The 18,263-nt window shown below is 51.5% G+C and overlaps 1 protein-coding gene across 6 annotated transcripts in view; it reads left to right on the top strand.

Moving 5' to 3' along the window:
• The first annotated feature begins 3,971 nt into the window (after positions 1-3,971).
• Positions 3,972-18,263, top strand: part of RANBP3 (RAN binding protein 3) — a 55,138-nt gene continuing 40,846 nt past the window's right edge. For all 6 annotated transcript variants that reach the window (XM_047094731.1, XM_047094729.1, XM_047094727.1 and 3 more), the window contains exon 1: positions 3,972-4,053. In XM_047094731.1, coding sequence (XP_046950687.1) covers positions 4,032-4,053 — 22 coding nt within the window. In that variant the 5' untranslated portion in view covers positions 3,972-4,031. The remainder of the gene's footprint in view (positions 4,054-18,263) is intronic.

Raw genomic sequence — 18,263 nt, 5'->3', positions numbered from 1 at the left:
GGCCATTTACAACTCGGCTGCGGAGAAGGCAAGTGCACAGTTCTCAGGGCACAGCCAGGGCTCAGGGGGTCCTCAGACCTGTCTCCTGGTAAACCAAGGAGGAAGCAGGCAGCCGAGAAGCCAATCAGCGCTTTAGGGCAAACCATTTGCCCTGGCCACACTGAACTCCTCACTGCCCCTCCAGCTCCCCAAGCTGGCTCCTGGCTCAGGACCATTGCACCCACTGTCCTCTCCAGAATGCTTCTCCTACAGATCTTTTTATTAAGCGTCACCTCTTCAGAGGGGACACTTTCCTGACCAGCCTATCTTAAGTATTCCCTTTTTCTGCCACTCTGTCACAATATGCTGGCTTATCTTCTTTGTAGCACTAGTCGCCATCTCCTGTTTGTTCACCTATTTTAAGTCTCCCACAAAAGAATGCAAAGCTCCGTGAAGCCAGGGTCTGTCTTTTCCATCCTGGGCCCCAACATGCGGAGCAGTGCCCGATGCATAGTAGTGTGGTGGGTATATACTGCTGTATAACACCTGTCTCCCAGACTTAATGACTTGTAATAGCAGCCATCATTTAACGGCCCTCTCGTGGTTTCTGTAAGGAACAGGAAGGGCGAACTGGGAATTCTTCAGGGCTTTGCCATGTGGCTTGCGTGTTCTGGCTTCCTCACAGCATGGCGGCCTCAGGGCCGGTGCACTGTTTGCATAAAGACTGAAGGCTTTAAGAGCAACTGTTCCAGCAAAGCAGGTGAAAGCTGCATCCTCTGTCTCTGCTGTGACCTAGCTTCATAGAGTACGCGGTGTCATTTTCACTGTACCCAATTCGTCCACCATTAACAAGTCCACCCCCATTCCAGGGAAAGGAACAGATACCTCACCTTTCAAGGGTCAAAGAGTTTGGGACCGTATTTCCCAACTAACACCAGGTAAGTTATAAACAAATATTTACTTAGTAAATAAATATCAACCAAGTTGATCTGTTAGAGGGGACCACATGAAGAAAGCGAAAAACAGGCCTCAGGGCAAATGTTGGAGGCCACTGGCACTTTGAAGACAACTGTGAAACCAGTGGAAATTTCGTTGGCTCACCAGGCTGATAGGTTTAGCATCGCTCAATGTCCCTTGAAAAACCACCACTGCATTATATTTAGCAAGTGATGATGCGTTGCTGGGAGTTGCCCGAAGTGTGGGACGAATGTGGTGTATGAAATGACTTTAGGAGACATGGAGACATGGTATTAAATGACACCGAATCACATGATTTATAGTTATCCCATTACCAGTTCTTTTTCAGTACTTCTCATCATGTCGAGGGGAGTTTCTGTTGGTGATAATATGCCTTTAATAACCCTCTGAGAAATCTCTCTTTACATCAAAGGAAAAGTAGGCTTGGGGCTCAGCAACCTTGGCAAACAATGGTGTCTACGCAGAATTTAAAACCCTTGTTTTGTCTTCATGTTTACTTTTACGGTTATTTCCTATTCGTGGCTTGGTGGTTTCCTATTTTGGGTGGTGATATACTCTATTTAATGTAAACTTAAACCAATAAAAAGGCAAGCAAAGTATTAAGTTCATAAAGGGTCACAGAGTCCAGACGTACGGCAAAGGCCAAGAAGACCTTTGAGCAAGGGCTCTAAAATATATAAAATGAAATATAATGAAATCCACAAACTAGAAATGAGAAAACCTAAGCCCACACGCTCCTGGCGACCAGACAGACCTGATGACCACCAGGGTCCTTTCCAGCATTGGTATTCTAGCCATTCCTAGAGCATTTCTAACCCAGGGTCTGTGGCCTGTGCTCATAGCCTGGCAGCAAAATCTAGAGTAGCAGAATCGAGGCATCAATTAAATAAAGTTGGGGAAATTCTTAACGGTATTAACCGTATGTCACCCCCAACAATGAATAAAAGTTCCTAAACGGGGCACCTGGGTGGCTCAGTCAGTTGAGCATCTGACTTTTCGCCTCAGGTCATGATCTCACAGTTCGTGGGTTTGAGCCTTGAGCCCCAAGTTGCACTCTGTGCCATCAGTGTGGACCCCGCTTGGGATTCCCTCTCTCCCTCTCTCTCGGCCCCTACCCCGCTGGCACGTGTGCACACACTCTCAAAATAAATAAATAAAAATAAAAAGTAAATAAAAGTTCCTACACAGTGCCTCTCAAGATCTAACATGCATCGGAAGCCCCTGGGTATCTTGTGAAAATGTGGATCGTGATTCAGGTCTGGTTTGGGGCCTGGGATTCTGTCTAAGAAGCTTCTGGGTGATGCTGATGTTGCCGATTTGGGGACCACACTGAAAACAATTAACGAGCTCTGGAAACAAATAGAGGGTGTTTCTGAGCATCCCTTCCTAGCTCTGCTGCTACTCACGGTCACGTTAGTTTGAAATCAGCCACGGTTGGAGTATTTGCACCAAGAAAATCCGCACTACAAACCAGGGTTCGTTTCATTTTATGTTTTATTAGTTGTCTTCTAGCCTTAAGAAAGTGATAGGAAAATATAAGTACAATTTACAATAAACTATAAACACACAGGGGCGCCTGGGTGGCTCAGTGGGTTGAGCGTCCGATTCTGATTCTCGGCTCAGGTCTCAATCTCACGGTCCTTGAGTTCGAGCCCTGTGTTGGGCTCCGCGCTGGGTGTGAAAAAAAACCTCTATACACGCAGGCACACATATGCACGATGGGCAAAGGAACAAGTGGGGCTATTTTCAAATCAAATGTTATTTGTGAGCACTGACACTGAAGCTCCATGCAACTTTCACGCGTCAGCAAATTGTATTCTTCTGATTTTTCCCCCCCAACAACTGCAAACGTTAAAACCATTCTTAGCTCACCAACCGGATGCGGCCACATCTAATGGAAGCGGAGAGGAGCTGGGACTCAAACCAGGTTACGCACGCACGGCAGACACGAAGGGATCGGCAGGTGCAAAGGCCCTGAGGCTGGAAGGGGCGTGGCAGGCCCCGAGGCCTCAGAGACCCACGTGGCCACGCGGCGATGAGCGAGGCGCGCGGGGCGCTTCGTAAGCCTTAGGAGGAGACTTGGGATTTGGTCCAAATTCGGCAGAAAGCCCTTTGGGCGCGTTGAGGGAAGACGGGCCCTTGATCGAATCCGCGTCTTGTAAGGAGTCGCCTGCGTGCCGCTGCGCGCGAACAGGGCCCGGAGCTCCCCAGGGGCGGAGGGCGGAGGCGGCGCGGCGACCCCGGGAGAGACGAGGCCGCGGTGGCCTCGCCTGGGGAAGCAAAGCCGGGGATGTGTTCGGAGAGACGCCGCGAGAGTGAGTCGAGAAGCGGCCCCCGCGCCCGCGGGGCTGTTCAGCGCGGTTCGCAGGCGGAGAAACGCGACGTCCCACTCGGCGCGCTCCCGGCCCGCGATGTCTGGCCGTCCGGAGCCCGCGTCCCTCGCGCCGCGCCCCCCAGTCCACACCCCTCCCTCCCCCCCCCAACTGCCCCCTCCTCTGACCACACCCCCCCCACCGCCCCATGTGGCCGGAGGAAAACGTTGGTCCAAAGTAGTGGACACTCAGAAGGCGAAATCGATGCCGCAGGGGACGGGGCGCCCCGCAGTCCCCCGCCCCCGCCAAACACAGACCCAGAGATTCACCTCTAGGGACTCCTCGGTCGCGGTTCCCTAGGCGGCTCACGCTCCCACCGCGAGAAACCCCCGGAAAACCAGCAGGAAGTCGGGGCGTCGAAACCGGGCTCCCTCCGCACCCGCCTCACAGAACGTTCTTCGCCGCGTCGCTGGCGACGCGCGCGAGGCTCGCGCCGCACGCGCCCCGCCCTGCCCACGCCCCCTTGGTCGGCGGGAAAAGGAGGCGGAGGGGGGGCAGTTAGTGCGCAGGCGCGTGCTCGGAGCGTGGCTGGGCTCGGATCGCCAGCCGGAGCACGACTCCGCGCCGGGCTCAGCGCGCAGGCGCGAGCTGCCGGCCTCTCTCAGAGTCTGCTTGAGAAGTGCGCACGCGCGCAAGTTTCTGGCAGAAAGCAGGCGAGCCCGGGCCGGCGCGGGGCCTTGTGGGAGGGCTTAAGGAAGTAAAATGGCGGACCTGGCGAACGAAGGTAGGGGAGGCGCCGTCGGGGGCCAGCTGGCGGCCAGGGAACGGGCGGCGGGAGGCCCAGGGGCCACAAGCCCGAGGGGTGAGCACCCCGGAGTGTGGGGGACCTGTGTGCTCCGGGATAGCGGCCCAGCGGGCCCCACAGCCGCCCCCCATTGCGTCCCCTCAGGCTGGGCTCACCGGCCCGGCCCATCACTCCCGGCAGACTCGGCCCTGCCACCGTCCGGCCAGAGGCCGCGGGAGGCCGCGGGAGGCACGGCCCTGAGGCCCTTCTGCCTCCCGAGCCAGGTCGGGGCCTGAAGGGGGCGGGAGGCGCGGCCCTAGCGCCTTGGCCTCAGATGTAAATAGACCTCCGGGCCTGGTGGCCGTCCAGCGCGCCACGCTCCCTCCCGCACCCCCTCGTTCTCGGGGACCGGGCTTGCCCCTTTCCTTGGCCTGGCGCCGAGCAGGCCCACCCCCGAATCCTGTGGGGTTCTCGTCCTACGCGGGCCTGCCCCACGCCGAGGATGGAGGGCACCCGGTCTGTTCCCCCACCCCCCACCCTGAACTCGGTCCCCCAATTCCCGCCAGTTCCCCCACATCCTTAGTGGCGACCTGAGAGTCACGCCTCGTCTCCCTGCATTTGGGCCTGGCCGCAGGATATGGACCGCTGAAAGCCCTGGCTGCTTTTTGGCCCTTTTTTGCTGCACACTGCCAGAGAGAGACAGACAGACAGACAGAGAGAGAGAGAGACAGTGTGAATTCCCTCCTCTCTGGAGCGCTGACATCCCACCCGAGCGTTTTTAACAAGGTTACCGTTCCAAATCCCCCGGAGAAGGCACTCCATAAGCTGATGTCGGCTTGAATCAATAGTGGTGTTGATATTCGCGGTGGCTTCAGGACTTCCGAGACCTGTTTTTAGCTCCCTCCGTTCCTCTAGGTGCACAAGTGTAGTTCAGGCGACCTATCTACCTGCCTGATCCTGATTCCCCTGCACCGTGCTCCCTGCTCCTGGAGGGTGTCCTCAGGTTTCCATAGGGAACCGTAAGAAGGCAGGAAAGAAGTCACTGCCCGCCCTGGCGGAGCGTTGGGGATGATTCCAACGCCCCGTTCAAAGTCTTGAATCCTGTTGTAATACTCGTCTCAAAAGATCCACGAAGTGGGGACCATCAGGCTGTTCTCTTGGTGAGGATACGCAGTTGGAGTGGTTAAGTCCCTTGTCCAGGGCAGGTCACGCTGCTCGTGAGGAGCGGAGACGTGAATCAGGCGGTCTGGCTTCAGCACCCATGTGCCCCCCCATACAGACACCCACACCCCCTGCCGTTCTGTGCTGTGTCTCTTTTGCGAGACAGAGGAGCCACGGAGGGTTGGCGCATTCCGGTTCACGAGATCTAGTTAAAGGCAGAAGAGGGTGTGGATAAATGGGAGCCGATACGACGCACTTTATGTATTTACGTATATGGCCCGTTCGGTTTCTTGGGCTCGTTCCTCTGAAAAATAATACCGTTAGCTATTTAGCTGGCAAGATGGGCTCCTTCAGGAATAACAGAGAATTGCAATTTAAGACAAGCAAGCGATGGCAAAACCATAGGCCAGTCTCCCAACAAAGGACAGGAACATTATTTCAGGAAGTAGGGGGCAGTTGGGAGAAGTTGTTTGGAATTGCAAGTCTGTTGGAAAACGAGCAGGATGATGACAGTTTCTCATTGGCTGAGTTGCAGGGGCAGCGGATTTCTTACAGGAGACCCAGCGTACCTCTTCTGTCAGGGCGTGTAGTTGATCATTGTTTCCTGTTGACGTTTCTTCTGTTGGAGGCTGTAGTTGACAAGTCGCCCTTTAATGTTTGTTCTCCTCTGGCCTCCTTTTCTAGCCCACAGGTCCACTTTAGTGAGGTTTTTCCTGTTGTTAATTTTCACAAACTCAAGACTCACATATCCAACGTCGTAGTCGACATCTGCGTTTAAATGTCTAGAGGGTGCATTGAACAAAATCCCTATCTTCCCCCCCCGCCCCACCCCCAACACCTGCCCATCCCACGGTCTTCCTCCCATGTGCAGTAAGTGGCAAGTCCATTCTTGGAATTGCTTAGGCCAAAAACCTTGAAGTCACCCGTGACTCCTCTCTTTCTCTCACATGCCACAGCAAATCCTGTCACTTGTATCTTGATGTGTTTCCGGAAGGTGCCCACTTCTCCCCACCAACGCTGGTTTCCACCCCTTGGGCCTCCCTTCCATCCTTACCCATCTAACAACTCAACCTGGCAGCCAGAGTGGTCCCCTGGTACCTCCCTGTCCTCCTGTCCCCCCACACTCTCCCTGACTTGTTCTGCGTGAACCACTCTGGCTTCCTCACTGTCCCTTGAGTGGACCATCCACTCCCTCCGTGATGCCATTGCTTCCCCTGCCTGAAGCAGTCTTCCCCCAGATATCCCTGTGGCTCACTCCTTCGTGTTTTTATTCAGACATTCCTTTATTATGGGGAACTTCTCTGCCTACCTATTTGCAATTGGATCCACATTCCCTATTCCCTTTATCCTGGTTTATTCCACTCCACAGACTCACCATCATCTGAAATGCTAAATTTACTTGTTTGACTACTCCTCCTCTAGAATATAGGCTCCACGAGGACAAGGATTTCTTTCTGTCACGATCACTGATGGATTCCCTACATCTAGAACAGTGCCTGGCGCAACATAGGTATCCAAGAAATGTTTGTTGAATGAATCCATCAGTGAGGACCCTTATTGTGAGGTATACCTTTGAGCATAAAGGGGAAAGCATGGGTTCCTGTTCTCCAGGGATACCATTTCTAGCATATGTGCTGACATATGAGCTACTGATTGCGTAATTGAACAGTAAGTATAAAATAGAGGAATGGAATGTTTTGCACCTAAAGTTTTTGCCTAATAAATGCCACACACACTTGGTACTTTGCGTCTGACACCAGTTCTGGCATGGTTGTCCCCAGGATATCAAATCTTAGTGGCTTTTTGGCTTGTACAGCCTGCTAGAATGCTTAATTTATGATCTGCTATGTAAAGCAGGGCTTTCTCGCCTATGCATTTCGAAGCTTTAGGGACTGCCTAAAGGATGCGTGCTTTTCCTCTTGCTGGTTTAATCTCCAGTCAGATGCTCTCTTAGCTTCTGTCTTTTCAAACTGGTATTCCAAGCTGGTCCTCCTTCACACCCTACCCTTCTGTCTCTCTTCCCTGGGCCATTGCCACCTCTGTGTGAGTCTGAGGCAGTGACTGTGCACCTGAACTGGGCGACAGAATCACGGGGGGAGCTCTCTTAAAACAACAAAGGCTCAATCCCCACACCCCACCCACTCCGATTCTGTGAGATGTGGGGTGGGCCCTGAGCTTTTGTACAGTGAGAAAGCAACATGGGTGATTCAGACGGGCAGCCAGGGCTGAGAACCACTGGCTTGAGTAGGACAGGTTAGGTGTGCTGTGCTAGTGCACAAAGAAACGTTTCCAATTGTGTATCTAATACGGCATCTTGTTGGCCTTCGTTGCCATGGTGATCTCTTCAGGGATGGTGACAGCAACTCCCACAGCCCTTTCTTAGTACTCCAGTAGTCTGTGACTTTTAAAGTCCAGTTGGAATGCTTTTCTAGGAGAGAGGGGGAGAATGTGTGTGTGTGTGTGTGTGTGTGTGTGTGTGTGTGTGTGTTTATCCTGGTATCCAGGGATATTCTATTCTCCTTGGCATTTTGCTGTTGATATATCCTGAGCTCATTAATCGTCCTGTCCCTGGAGTTATTCTGCATCATAGATGGATGTCAAGATTTGAAGGCAGAATTTTGTCTCTGGTAAAGGTAAAGAATGGGCAGGGGTAAGTAAAGTGTATTTGAGCTATAGGCTATCTCGCATTCCACATCCCGGTGTTAAAAGATACCAGATACGTAAGAATCCTCGCTGGCCTGCGGACATGGGTGGTGGAAACCTGGGAGATGGTATGAAGCAGTGTTCTTAACTTTGGTCCTGTTGACATTTTGAGCCCAATGATTCTGATGTGAGGGCTTATACTATGCACTGTAGGACGTTTAGCAGCACAGCGCTGTCCTTGATTCTACCCACTAGATGCCGGTAGCACACACCCTCCCCTGCACGCCTGTCCGGGGGTCATGACAACCAGAAGTGTTCTCAGACACTGCAGAACGTCCCAGGGCAGGGGGTGAGAAGAATCACCCTCAGTTGAAACCCACTGGTATAAAGTAATGGCAGGGCACAGGCTTTGCCTTACCGAGAATTGGGTTTCTGTTTTGACTCTGCCGTGTACTCACTGAGTGACTTTGAACAAATATCTTAACCCCGTTGAGCCTCCGTTTTCTCACCAGTACAATGAGAATCATGATAATCATGTCTATTTCATGGTTGCTCTGAGCATTGGATGAATTAATGCATATAAATTATTTAATGCCTATCTCCACACACAGTAATAAAGTCAGTAGAAGGTAGCTATTTTTGACTACAGTGGACTCCTGTTGCAGGCTGGTTTGGCTTAAATTCTCAGCAGAAAGAGAGCAAGAAGTGAGTGTCAATACTGCGAGTGAATCCAGCCCGCTGAGTGAGATGGCCCCCGGGGTGAGCTGTGAGGGGAGGCCAGCTGGAGCTGGGCTGTCCGCCCTCCTGGGTTCGGCCTTGCCTTCCGTCCGATCGTGTGGCCCAGGTTTCTCAGCCTCAGTAGACACTTGTGAGCAGGTAATTCTTTGTTGTGGTGCTGCGCCTTGTAGGATGTTGGTCAGCTTCTCTGATCTCCTCTCTCCCTCTCCTCCCTCCCCCAGACATGACAACCAGGAGTGTCTGCAGACATTGCCCAGTGTTCCCTGGAGAGGCAAAGTTGCCCTCAGTTGAGGAGCTCAGATGTAGCCTGACCAAATGTCACTCTGGAGATTTTCAAGGGTGGTTTGGCTTTTCTCAGTTTTCACCTTACTTGTTGACATAAAGCCTGACCCTTGAGAGAATGAGATGCCAGTGAATTTTTATGGTGGATCCAGAACTCCACAAATGGTTAGAATTCTCAATTCGCTCAATTCTCGCCATCCCCTTCCCCTGCCCTAAACTTAACTTTTAGGCTAAGTGAAGTGGTATGCGACCTCAGAAGCTGTGGAATCTTTATAAACTTTGAAGACAGTTTAAGTTTGGGCTCCGTTGTGTAGACAGAAAAGGTCGTAGTTCTGCAGAACTTTTGAACTCTGCGTGAACTGTGCATGGGATTGCCCAAGCAGTCCTCTTACCCTCGCACGGTCGTTGGGCATCAGAGATAGTCAGGGCCTGGTGTGTGTTTATACTGTGGAGGAATTGGGGCGAGTGGAGGCAGCAGGAATGAAGTGAGTCTAGAGCAGACAAGTTCAGAATGGCATTTGGAAGAGTGACGTGTGGCAGTGGCAAAGGGGGCATTTCAGGCGCCAGTTGAATTCCGGCCTTGTTAGTGAGTTCGCGCACAGGGAACAGGCCAGGGTGGAGTGGGAGATGAGGACCATTTGGGGAGCGATGGGATGCATTTGGGGGATCTGAGACGGGCCTTTCTCTGGTTGGGAGAACCCTGAGAAGGCAGGCAGCAGAGGTGGCCGTGGTAGCTCTCCATGGTACTTGGAAGCAGTCCGGAGGCAGGTGGGTTTGCATCATTATCTGTTCAGGATCTAGTGGTGCTGGTGAAGATGGCCGCAAGCAGCAGGAGTTCTTTTGTGTGGAGGGGATTTGTTTTTGCCACCTATGCACCTTACCCTTCCAGGGTCCCGTGGAGCCGTGTTCGGTATGAGTTTGCATTACTTGGTAGGGCAGCAAATAGCATAGGGCCTTAGAAAAGCCCCCCGCATGTCCACACTTTGCTTTGTCCTTGGCAGTCTCGGCATTTGGGGTGCTATTGCTTAGTACATGCCCTGAATCTTAACCCTGAGTGCATGTCACACTTGTTTAAGGAACCTGTTGAGGGAAATAAAAACTGACGCCTGGGCCGCCCCATCAGCGATGGTTGCAGGAGGTCCTGGGTGTCTGTAGTTTTACAAAGCTCCACAGATGTTTGATGATACGAAGCCAGTGTCGAAAACCACAGGCAGAAGTGGCAAACTTGCTTCAGGGGCAAGCAGACATGTTTAATTTGGCCCATTTAAAGGTGTTTGTTTGTTTGTTTGTTTTTAATTAGGGACCAACGCTTAAGAATTCAGAGATTTCAGGGGGAAAAATGATCCAGGTTTCTGGTTTCTCTTGAAAAGCAGGAACCAGCCTCTTCCAGTGGTCCTGCACAGTAATGAGTGGCCAGGACTGAGGAGCAGCTGCCGCCCTTAAGATAGATTGTGTGCCCTCGGGGACACCGCAGTCCCCACCGAGTGGCCTGGGACCTGGCCCACCTCCTCCTTTTCCAGTGCCTGCCTGACCTTGGTTGGCATTTGGGTTTCAGCCCTATTGTACCACGTCTCAGATGCAGCTGTCTCTGCACGTTAGCATGGAACCTCAGCATAAAGCTTTTGACGGCTCTGTAATGAATTCAGGATTCACTGTCCTCAGAATGCTGGGACTCGGAGAACAGCATATGGCAGCAATTCTCCAAGATGGTCCAGAGGCCTCTTGGAGTCCCCAAGACCTTTTCAAGGGGACTGCAAGTTCAGAACGATTTTCATCACAATACAGGGACATTGTTTGCCCTTTCCATTCCCATTCTCTTGTGAATGGACAGTGGCGGTTTATCCAAAGGTTACAATAGTGTGGTACAACCACAGATGGACTGTAGAAGCAGGTAGGAGACTGGCTGTCTTCTCTTAAGCCAGACGTTAAAGAGATTTGTCAAAATGGAAAATAATGCCGCTTTTCTCACTAATTTTCTTTTATTTTAAAACTTATTTTTCATAAAAATATATTGTTTAGCTAAACCCTTACTGACTTACTACCTTAAATAAGTTAACGTTTCGGTATTTTCTTGGTTTTAATTTCTAACATGGTAAGTGTCAACAGCTGTAGCCAACATTTACTAAAGCTCTTGGAGATCCTCAATAATTTACAAGCCTGGAAAGCGGTCTCGAGACCAAGAAGCTTGAGCACTGCTGGCATGTGATCGTGGAGCCTGTAGTGAGATCGGCATGGGTTTCTCCCTCGTCTCTCCAGCCTGGGGCAATTTTAACCCAGGACTGCCTGGCAGGCTCTGGTTGACTCCTCGTGGCACAATTGGTTTGTGTCTTACCTCTGCCACTCACTTGCCCAGAATCTTGGGCAGCATATTTGACCTCTGTTCCTGCATCTGTAGAATGGGGATGATGCTATCAAGCCTGAGGGTCATTGTTGAGGGAGAACGTGTGTCGGGTAATTGACCCACTGGCATGTGGAGATGTGCTGTCAGTTACTACCGGATGTTACTCTTCTGGTGGATGTCCAAGTAGAGCGAAAGCTGCCTTGGGATTATAGCCGTGTTTCTCCACTTCAGCATAATTGACATTGGGACTGGTGGGGACTGTCCTGTGCATCACAAGATGTTTAGCAGTGTCTGTGGCCTTTATGTGATGCCAGTGGCACCCCCTGCCCCCGGTCATGACAAGGAAAAACGTCTCCATACGTTGCCAGATGTCCCCTTGGGCAGAATCGCCTGAGTTTTAAGAACCCCTTGGTTAGGGGAGTCCATTGAGTCCCAAGAAACTACATTACCCAATCATCTGACCTACTGGGTCCTAGGATGCTGCACACATTTAAATACAGAGTGTGGGGAGGGAGAGGAGAGGTGACTCACAAAAGCTAGGGACCACCCCAGTTTGTCCCGTCTGACCTACTGGGAACTTACTTTAGTGTATCATGCAAGTTAGGACCTAATGCAGTATTTTCAAAATAATTAATGCAAAGTTTTTCAACCTCAACACAGTTAGCATTTGGGGTTGGATTATTCTTTATGGTTTGGGGATCCTCCTGTGTGCTGTAGGATACTGATCAGCGTCCCTGGTCTCCACCCACTAGGTGCCATTAGCAGCTCCCCCACACTGTGATAACCAGAAGTATCTCCAGCCATCGCCTGCTGTCCCCAAGGGGCCCATCACCCATGGGTGAGAAGCACTGGGTTATGAAATGAAATAAAACTATGCAGGAATAGATTGTTTACCAACTGGAATTTAGGGCTCACCCTCCCAACCTTTTTCCATTGTGGCCTTTTGGCAGATGAGTGGGATCGTGTACTTCATATCCCTGTTAAGGAGGAACCATGACCTTCATTCAGCACTGTCTCAAGTTCAATGTGAGGACCTTCAGAGATGCTCTGGGTTCGGGCCATTCCATTTCACAGGGGCTGGGGCCAAAGGCCATGTAAGCAGGGAGAGTCAACTGGGACAGTGTGCCTCCTTCCATTCTTTGGCCTGGGAGCCCACGGTCAGTCATTTGTGGTGGATCAGTAGCACTGACTTCATGGGCACGAGTTCTCCTCCGGAAGACTGGCCCATGTAGGGCACTATGCTTGGCTGTTCCTCTCAAAGAGAACTTGGTATTTGCAGAGATGGGAGTGGTTATTCCATGCACGTGTTTAGAAGGCAGGCCTTGCTCTGTGTAGTAAGTTTAAAATGCCTTTGCTGCAGTTGAACTCCCCCAGGTTTGCCACACAGAATTTCAGGAATTTGCTGACCCAGAAAATGGCTGTGTCACATTTGTAATAGCAGAGTGGGAATGGGGCACATGGTTTTTGCGAATTTGGCTTTCTCAGGTTGTGAGGACACAGACCACCCTTTACTCAGAGGGGAAAGGATATCTCGTGGTGTAGATGGCAGTAGCCCATGGGGATCTAAGAGTCCAGGGCCTGGATCAGTCATTATCAGCACCATTGGAGGGCCCCCCTGCTTGTGGGGTCTCATTGCCACAGGAGACAGGCTTGTTTTAGCTAACAGCGTCTGCCACTGAGTGAGCAAGACGTACTTTCACGGCCCCTTTACCATCCTCTGTCTTCCCCACAGCTGAGGCACCAGCCAGCTCAGTCTCCACAGTCTGCCAGAGTACCCACTTTGCCCCGTCTCCAAGGCCACAGGACTAGCCCGGGTTGCTATTTGCCCCACCACTTGTCACCTAGATGATTCCTGAAGGCTCCTCACTGGTCCCCTCTTTTGTGCTTGCCTCCATGAGACCTGTCCTCCTCACCACCCCCAGGGAGATGTTCCCCAGCATTTTATTACCAAACCTTTCTCACACACAAAAATAGGAAGAATTGTGTGAGGACCACTGCCAGCGAGATCCTTTAAAAATACAAACCAGGTCGGGGCGCCTGGGTCGATCAGTAAGTTAAGCATCTGACTCTTGATTTTCGCCCAGGTCATGGTCTCAGGATTCATGAGATCGCGCCCCGTGTCAGGCTCTGCGCCGACAGCCTGGAGCCTGCTTGGGATTCTGTCTCTCCCTCTCTCTGCTCCTCCCTCCTTCTGTCTCAGAATAAATAAATGAACTTAAAAAAATAAATAAATACAGGGGCGCCTGGGTGGCTCAGTCGGTTGAGCGTCCGACTTCGGCTCAGGTCATGATCTTGCAGTTTGTGGGTTTGAGCCCCGTGTCAGGCTCTGTGCTGACACCTCGGAGCCTGGAGCCTGCTTCGGATTCTGTGTCTCCCTCTCTCTCTGTTCCTCCCCCACTCACTCTCTGTCTCTGTCTAAATAAATAAACAAACATTTAAATAAATAAATACAAATATAAACCAGATCAAACTCCCCTCCTTGGTCTCCTCCTCTGGCCTCCCTTTAAACTGGATAAATCCAGACTCCTCACCATGGACCCCAACCCCACCTACTATGTTTTTTCTAACTCTCCAGCCACATTAGCCTCTAAATTCTTTCTGTCCTTAGGACTCTCGTACCTGGGATGCCCTCTGCACAACACACTCTGCCTTCACCTGCCTTACTCCTTTAATGTCTGAGGTTCAAATGACACCTTAGGGAGGCCATACCCAACCATTCCCCCTACAGTACCCTTCTCCCGGTACTCTTTCCCACCACCCTGTCTTATCTTCCTTATAGCACCTCTTGTCTACCGTTCATCCTGTCTCCAGTGCCAGACATGGTGTCTGGCACATGGTAGAGGCTCAGTAAATCGTGTGGCTGCAAGCAGGGTTTAACTGGCTAGCCTTCCTTCAGGTCAGGGCTTGAGGGATTCTGAACAACTGAGCATTTGAGTTGTCCCGGAATCTGGGCAGCTTTAGACGGGGCCACATTTTGAGGCATTCATCATTGTTGGGGACCTGGGGGTTGGATCCAGTCCTTGAATCCAAGACCCGTGCTTTAAGGTGGCATCAATGTGCTTGCAGTTTTCTGGGTATAATTATAATAATGATAGTAATGCCGAGGTGGAATCCCCGCTGTGTGCCAGCCACTCCGGAAACACTTTGTGTGCGTAATTCCATTTAACCCTCCCTGGGACTGCCTGGGGGATGGCACCATCCCTGTTAGACGGCCAGGGAACCGGGAAGGTAAGTTGCAGTGCCCAGGATCCCAGCCACAAGTGGTTGAGGCCAGTTTGGATGCACACAAAAATCAGAGCCCGCATTTCATCAGTTTTGGTCTGCTGCCTCAGCAGAAGTTCTGTAGTCCTTAGGTTTCCTTCCTGTGGGGGTGGTTTCCGTGGTCTTTCCTGGAACTTTCCCCCAGCCTTCGGCCACTTTTGTTTCACCTCAGCTCTGCCTGTGTCGCACCACCTAGCGGCAGAGTTAGAAACGTGTGGCAAAACTGGCTCCCTGAATTCCGTTCTTTTGGTGAAGCTGCTGACTTTGTATGATTTATTTAATACGTGTATGGGGTTTCTCTTGGATTCAAGGCGCAGAGGTGCCCAAAGCACAGGTTCTGTCACAGCCACTTACAGTCTGGGCGACTGGGGCGGAGAGGGAGGGACAGAAGGGCTCGACTGCAGGGCCGATTTGTGTAGAAGGCGGCAGAGTGAGGCTTGGCCCCTGGGCTTGGCCTCAGGGGACCCGAGGCATCGAGCTGGGAAGTCAGACTCAGGGTTCTGGTCCCAGCGCTGCCACTTACCAGCTTTGTGACTTCGAGCAAAGCACTATCTGTCTGAGGCGTCTCAGTCTTATCTCATGATTTGCAGATCAGAGATGATAAACAGTGTGGACATCACAGGGATGTGATGACATTAAATGAAATGAGACTGGGTGTGTGAAGCACCTGCTGCTGGGTCTAGTAGAGGCCGTTCAGCAAACGTGGGTTGCGTGTTGCTCACGCTGTTGTTTGAAGTATGGGGACACAGCAGCGTCCCCAGCATAGATTACGGCATTGAAAAGTGGCTTGGATTTCAGTAGGTAAAGATAATGGCAGGATGAAGAGAGCATTCCAGAAAGAAGTGCGTAAAATAAAAGATAGCATCACCTCCAAAACTATGCCCTGTATGATCTCCCTGAAGCCTGCTGGGAGTTGCTTGGGGAAGAACATATTCTAGTACTGAAAAAGGAATTAAGGGGCCCCCCACCCTCTCCTAGTTGGACTGGGTGGCCACTGAGCATTTGGGACTCCAAGATCAAGAGAGGCATCACCTAGCAACAGCATGTTTGAGATTATCTATTCTTCACCAGAGAATTAGTTTGCGAATAGAGTTGACACATCAGTGACAAATTCACCTTTATGTTGCTGCACTGAACTGTTTATAATAATTCCTGAGCAAAGAAATAACTTGAAGGGTTGAGATAGAAAGTGTTGTAGGATTAAAGCAGTTGTCACATCTTAACAGACTGTTATTTGTGTTGCCAAGATGCTTTCCATATTTTTTGCACAGATAAGAAGATTAAGACACATCAGCCCAGGATTAAAGCTCATTTTACACAAGTACCTTGCTGACATTTTGGTCAAGAATTCCAAGTGGCTTTCCAGATGGGGGCCGTTTCCTGGCAGGTGTTTGAGTCATCATTTAGGAGGGGAATAAACAGAACAGGCAAAGATATTCCAGATTCCCTTCTCTGTGTTTTCCTGGGCTACATATTTTCTTCTGTTTAGTTTAACAGACAGTCCTGAGAGACAAAGGTTGGAGGCAGCCACTGGGGGTGTCAAAGCTTGTTGGGAGGGCGGGCCTGCTGGTAGTGTCTGTGTACTTTACTTCTTGCACAGCGTGGAGAGAATGGGTTTTCGGCTTAGATTCTGAATATGTTCTGCAGGGCATTGTGTGGTTGACACTGGAAAGATGAAGTCAGTGCACCTTGTCTCACTGTAGAGCGTCCACACCTGGGACTGTGCCTTCATTCTGTCCTTGGCCATCCTAGGGATCTGCTGTTGGCCTAACAGCACCCTTGTCTGAGGCAGATGGTCACCGCAAAACTCATCACGCACCGTCTGGTTTCCTTTGTGCTTTTCTGGAATGTTAACTGGCAGCTGCTTTCTTCCTGATGTTATTACTTCTCAGAAGAAAAGAGTGTCCACATCTTAAGCTCTAAGGCCCAGCCAAGCGGAAAATATGGAAGGATGCAAACTGAAGTAGTAACTTCCCCCTTTGGCCCTGGTACCTGGCTGGCAGCGTAGCTCAGATGCAGTTGGAGACCTGGCGGCATCTTGGGTCACTCAAGCCTCTGAGTCTCCATTTTCTCCTCTGTAAAACAAAGACCTTTGTGTGACCTCCCTCCAGAAGTGGTTCCAAAGATTCAGGGAAGTGAGGCATATCAAGCATGGAGTGCCTGCCCAGCCCATAAATATACCCCCTCTGAGTGCTCACCCACGTATGAAACCATCCCAGGGTTTTGGGAAACCCCAACTAGGAATGTCCTTGCTGTGAATCACATGACACAGGCTGGGAGAAGTCTAAAGATGGGATCCCAATCCCAGGACCTCTGTTACCCACAGGTGGAGAAGCATTCTCTTCTGTCACGGAGCCACCTCTGGGGTCCAGGCCAGCTCCGTGCTCTCCTTCCCACGCTTGCAGCCGGTGGCAGGGACTCCACCTCCTTTCCTCACATCTGGGCAGTTGCCGTCACCTGCTTGCCCCCCAAAGGGTTCTTCTTCCTTCTTACACTGGCTTCCATGCAAAACATTCTTGCTGCACCCCTTTCCTTCTTGCATTCTTGCTGCCGCTGAGATAGGTACATATGTCATTTTCTCTTTAGGGTTTTGCCACCAGTCAGCTTCTGGACAGAAAAGACAAAGTAAAACCCTGAGTCCTGGTCCCTGGCCTACTTATAGGGGCGGGTACCAGGAAGCCCAGTGTTTTAATTCTCTCAAGTATGGGACTTGTTTAAAACTCTCTCATTTTGAGCCTCTTTACCACTGTTTGAGGAGGTATTCTATGGGCCCTCTCCCTGACACAGATATCATACATCAAATTATGGACGTGACTTTTGGGTAAGGCTTTTAGGACTTCCTTCACCTGCACCCAAGGCATCTGAGGACTTTCTCTATGAGCCGGGGCCCCAGCTCAGTTCTGCCCTAGGAGAAGGGCCTGCCTTCTTGGAGGTACTCCCCCCCCCCCCGAACCTTTTACCCAGAGAGTTGTGCTCCCTGTAGGGAGAGTGGTCTGTGGTCCCTTGGGTCGGGAGGGAGCCTGCATGTCAGGGACCCCCGCCTTCTTTCTTTGGAGCCATCTTTAACTCGTGTCTTCAAGAAAGGAACTGCCTGAATGATTGGTGCTTACCTTCCAGGAGCTTTTACACTAGACCTCGCAGATGTAGATGTGCAAACCTGGGATCCGGTGAAGGCAGGGGGCGCACTGTGCTCCTGTGGCCCTGGGCTGGGGTGGTCTGTTTTCTGTCTGTCCTTGAGGGTCGGGAGTCAGCTGGCATGTTGCAAGCATTAGTAGAGTAGCAGGCACAGAGCAGACACCACCTTGACCTTTGAGTTCTCCCGGTGCTCCTCGCTTTCTGCTGCCCTCCTCATCCCCGTTCCTGGTCACCTGGCTAGATGCTGCTGTCCTTCTCTGCTTGGATGGCACATCCCTCTAGAAACCTTCCCGGATCCACTCCTTTTCCACACCCTCACCAGGTTGGATGCCCCTGCTCTGCACTCGAGTCGCTTTTGTGCTTCTTCTGTGTTGCAACATTCAACTGAAGTCTAACGTCAGCTCTTGGCAGGCAGGGGACACATCTCTCCTTGTCACCACCACACCCTGGAGGCCAGCATGAGGCCTGGCGCCCAGTGGGCACTCGGGCGTGTGGAGTTGCCGAATGAATATTATGATTGAAGCTATGAATGTAGCGAGATGTGCAGCAGGCGGAGTGGTTCCCAGGCTCTGCTGGGTGGCGTAGAGTGTCCTGTCAGTCAGGGCTGTGTCAGCAATGCCCCTGGGAGCAGCACCGGCCTGAAGACGGG

Source organism: Lynx rufus, unplaced genomic scaffold (assembly GCF_022079265.1).
Source record: "Lynx rufus isolate CCGP_SWC_20201006 ecotype Redwood Valley unplaced genomic scaffold, mLynRuf1.p SCAF_4, whole genome shotgun sequence".
Classification (NCBI taxonomy): domain Eukaryota; kingdom Metazoa; phylum Chordata; class Mammalia; order Carnivora; family Felidae; genus Lynx; species Lynx rufus.
Note: the sequence above shows the minus strand (reverse complement) of the source record. Positions and strands in the feature narration are given on the sequence as shown.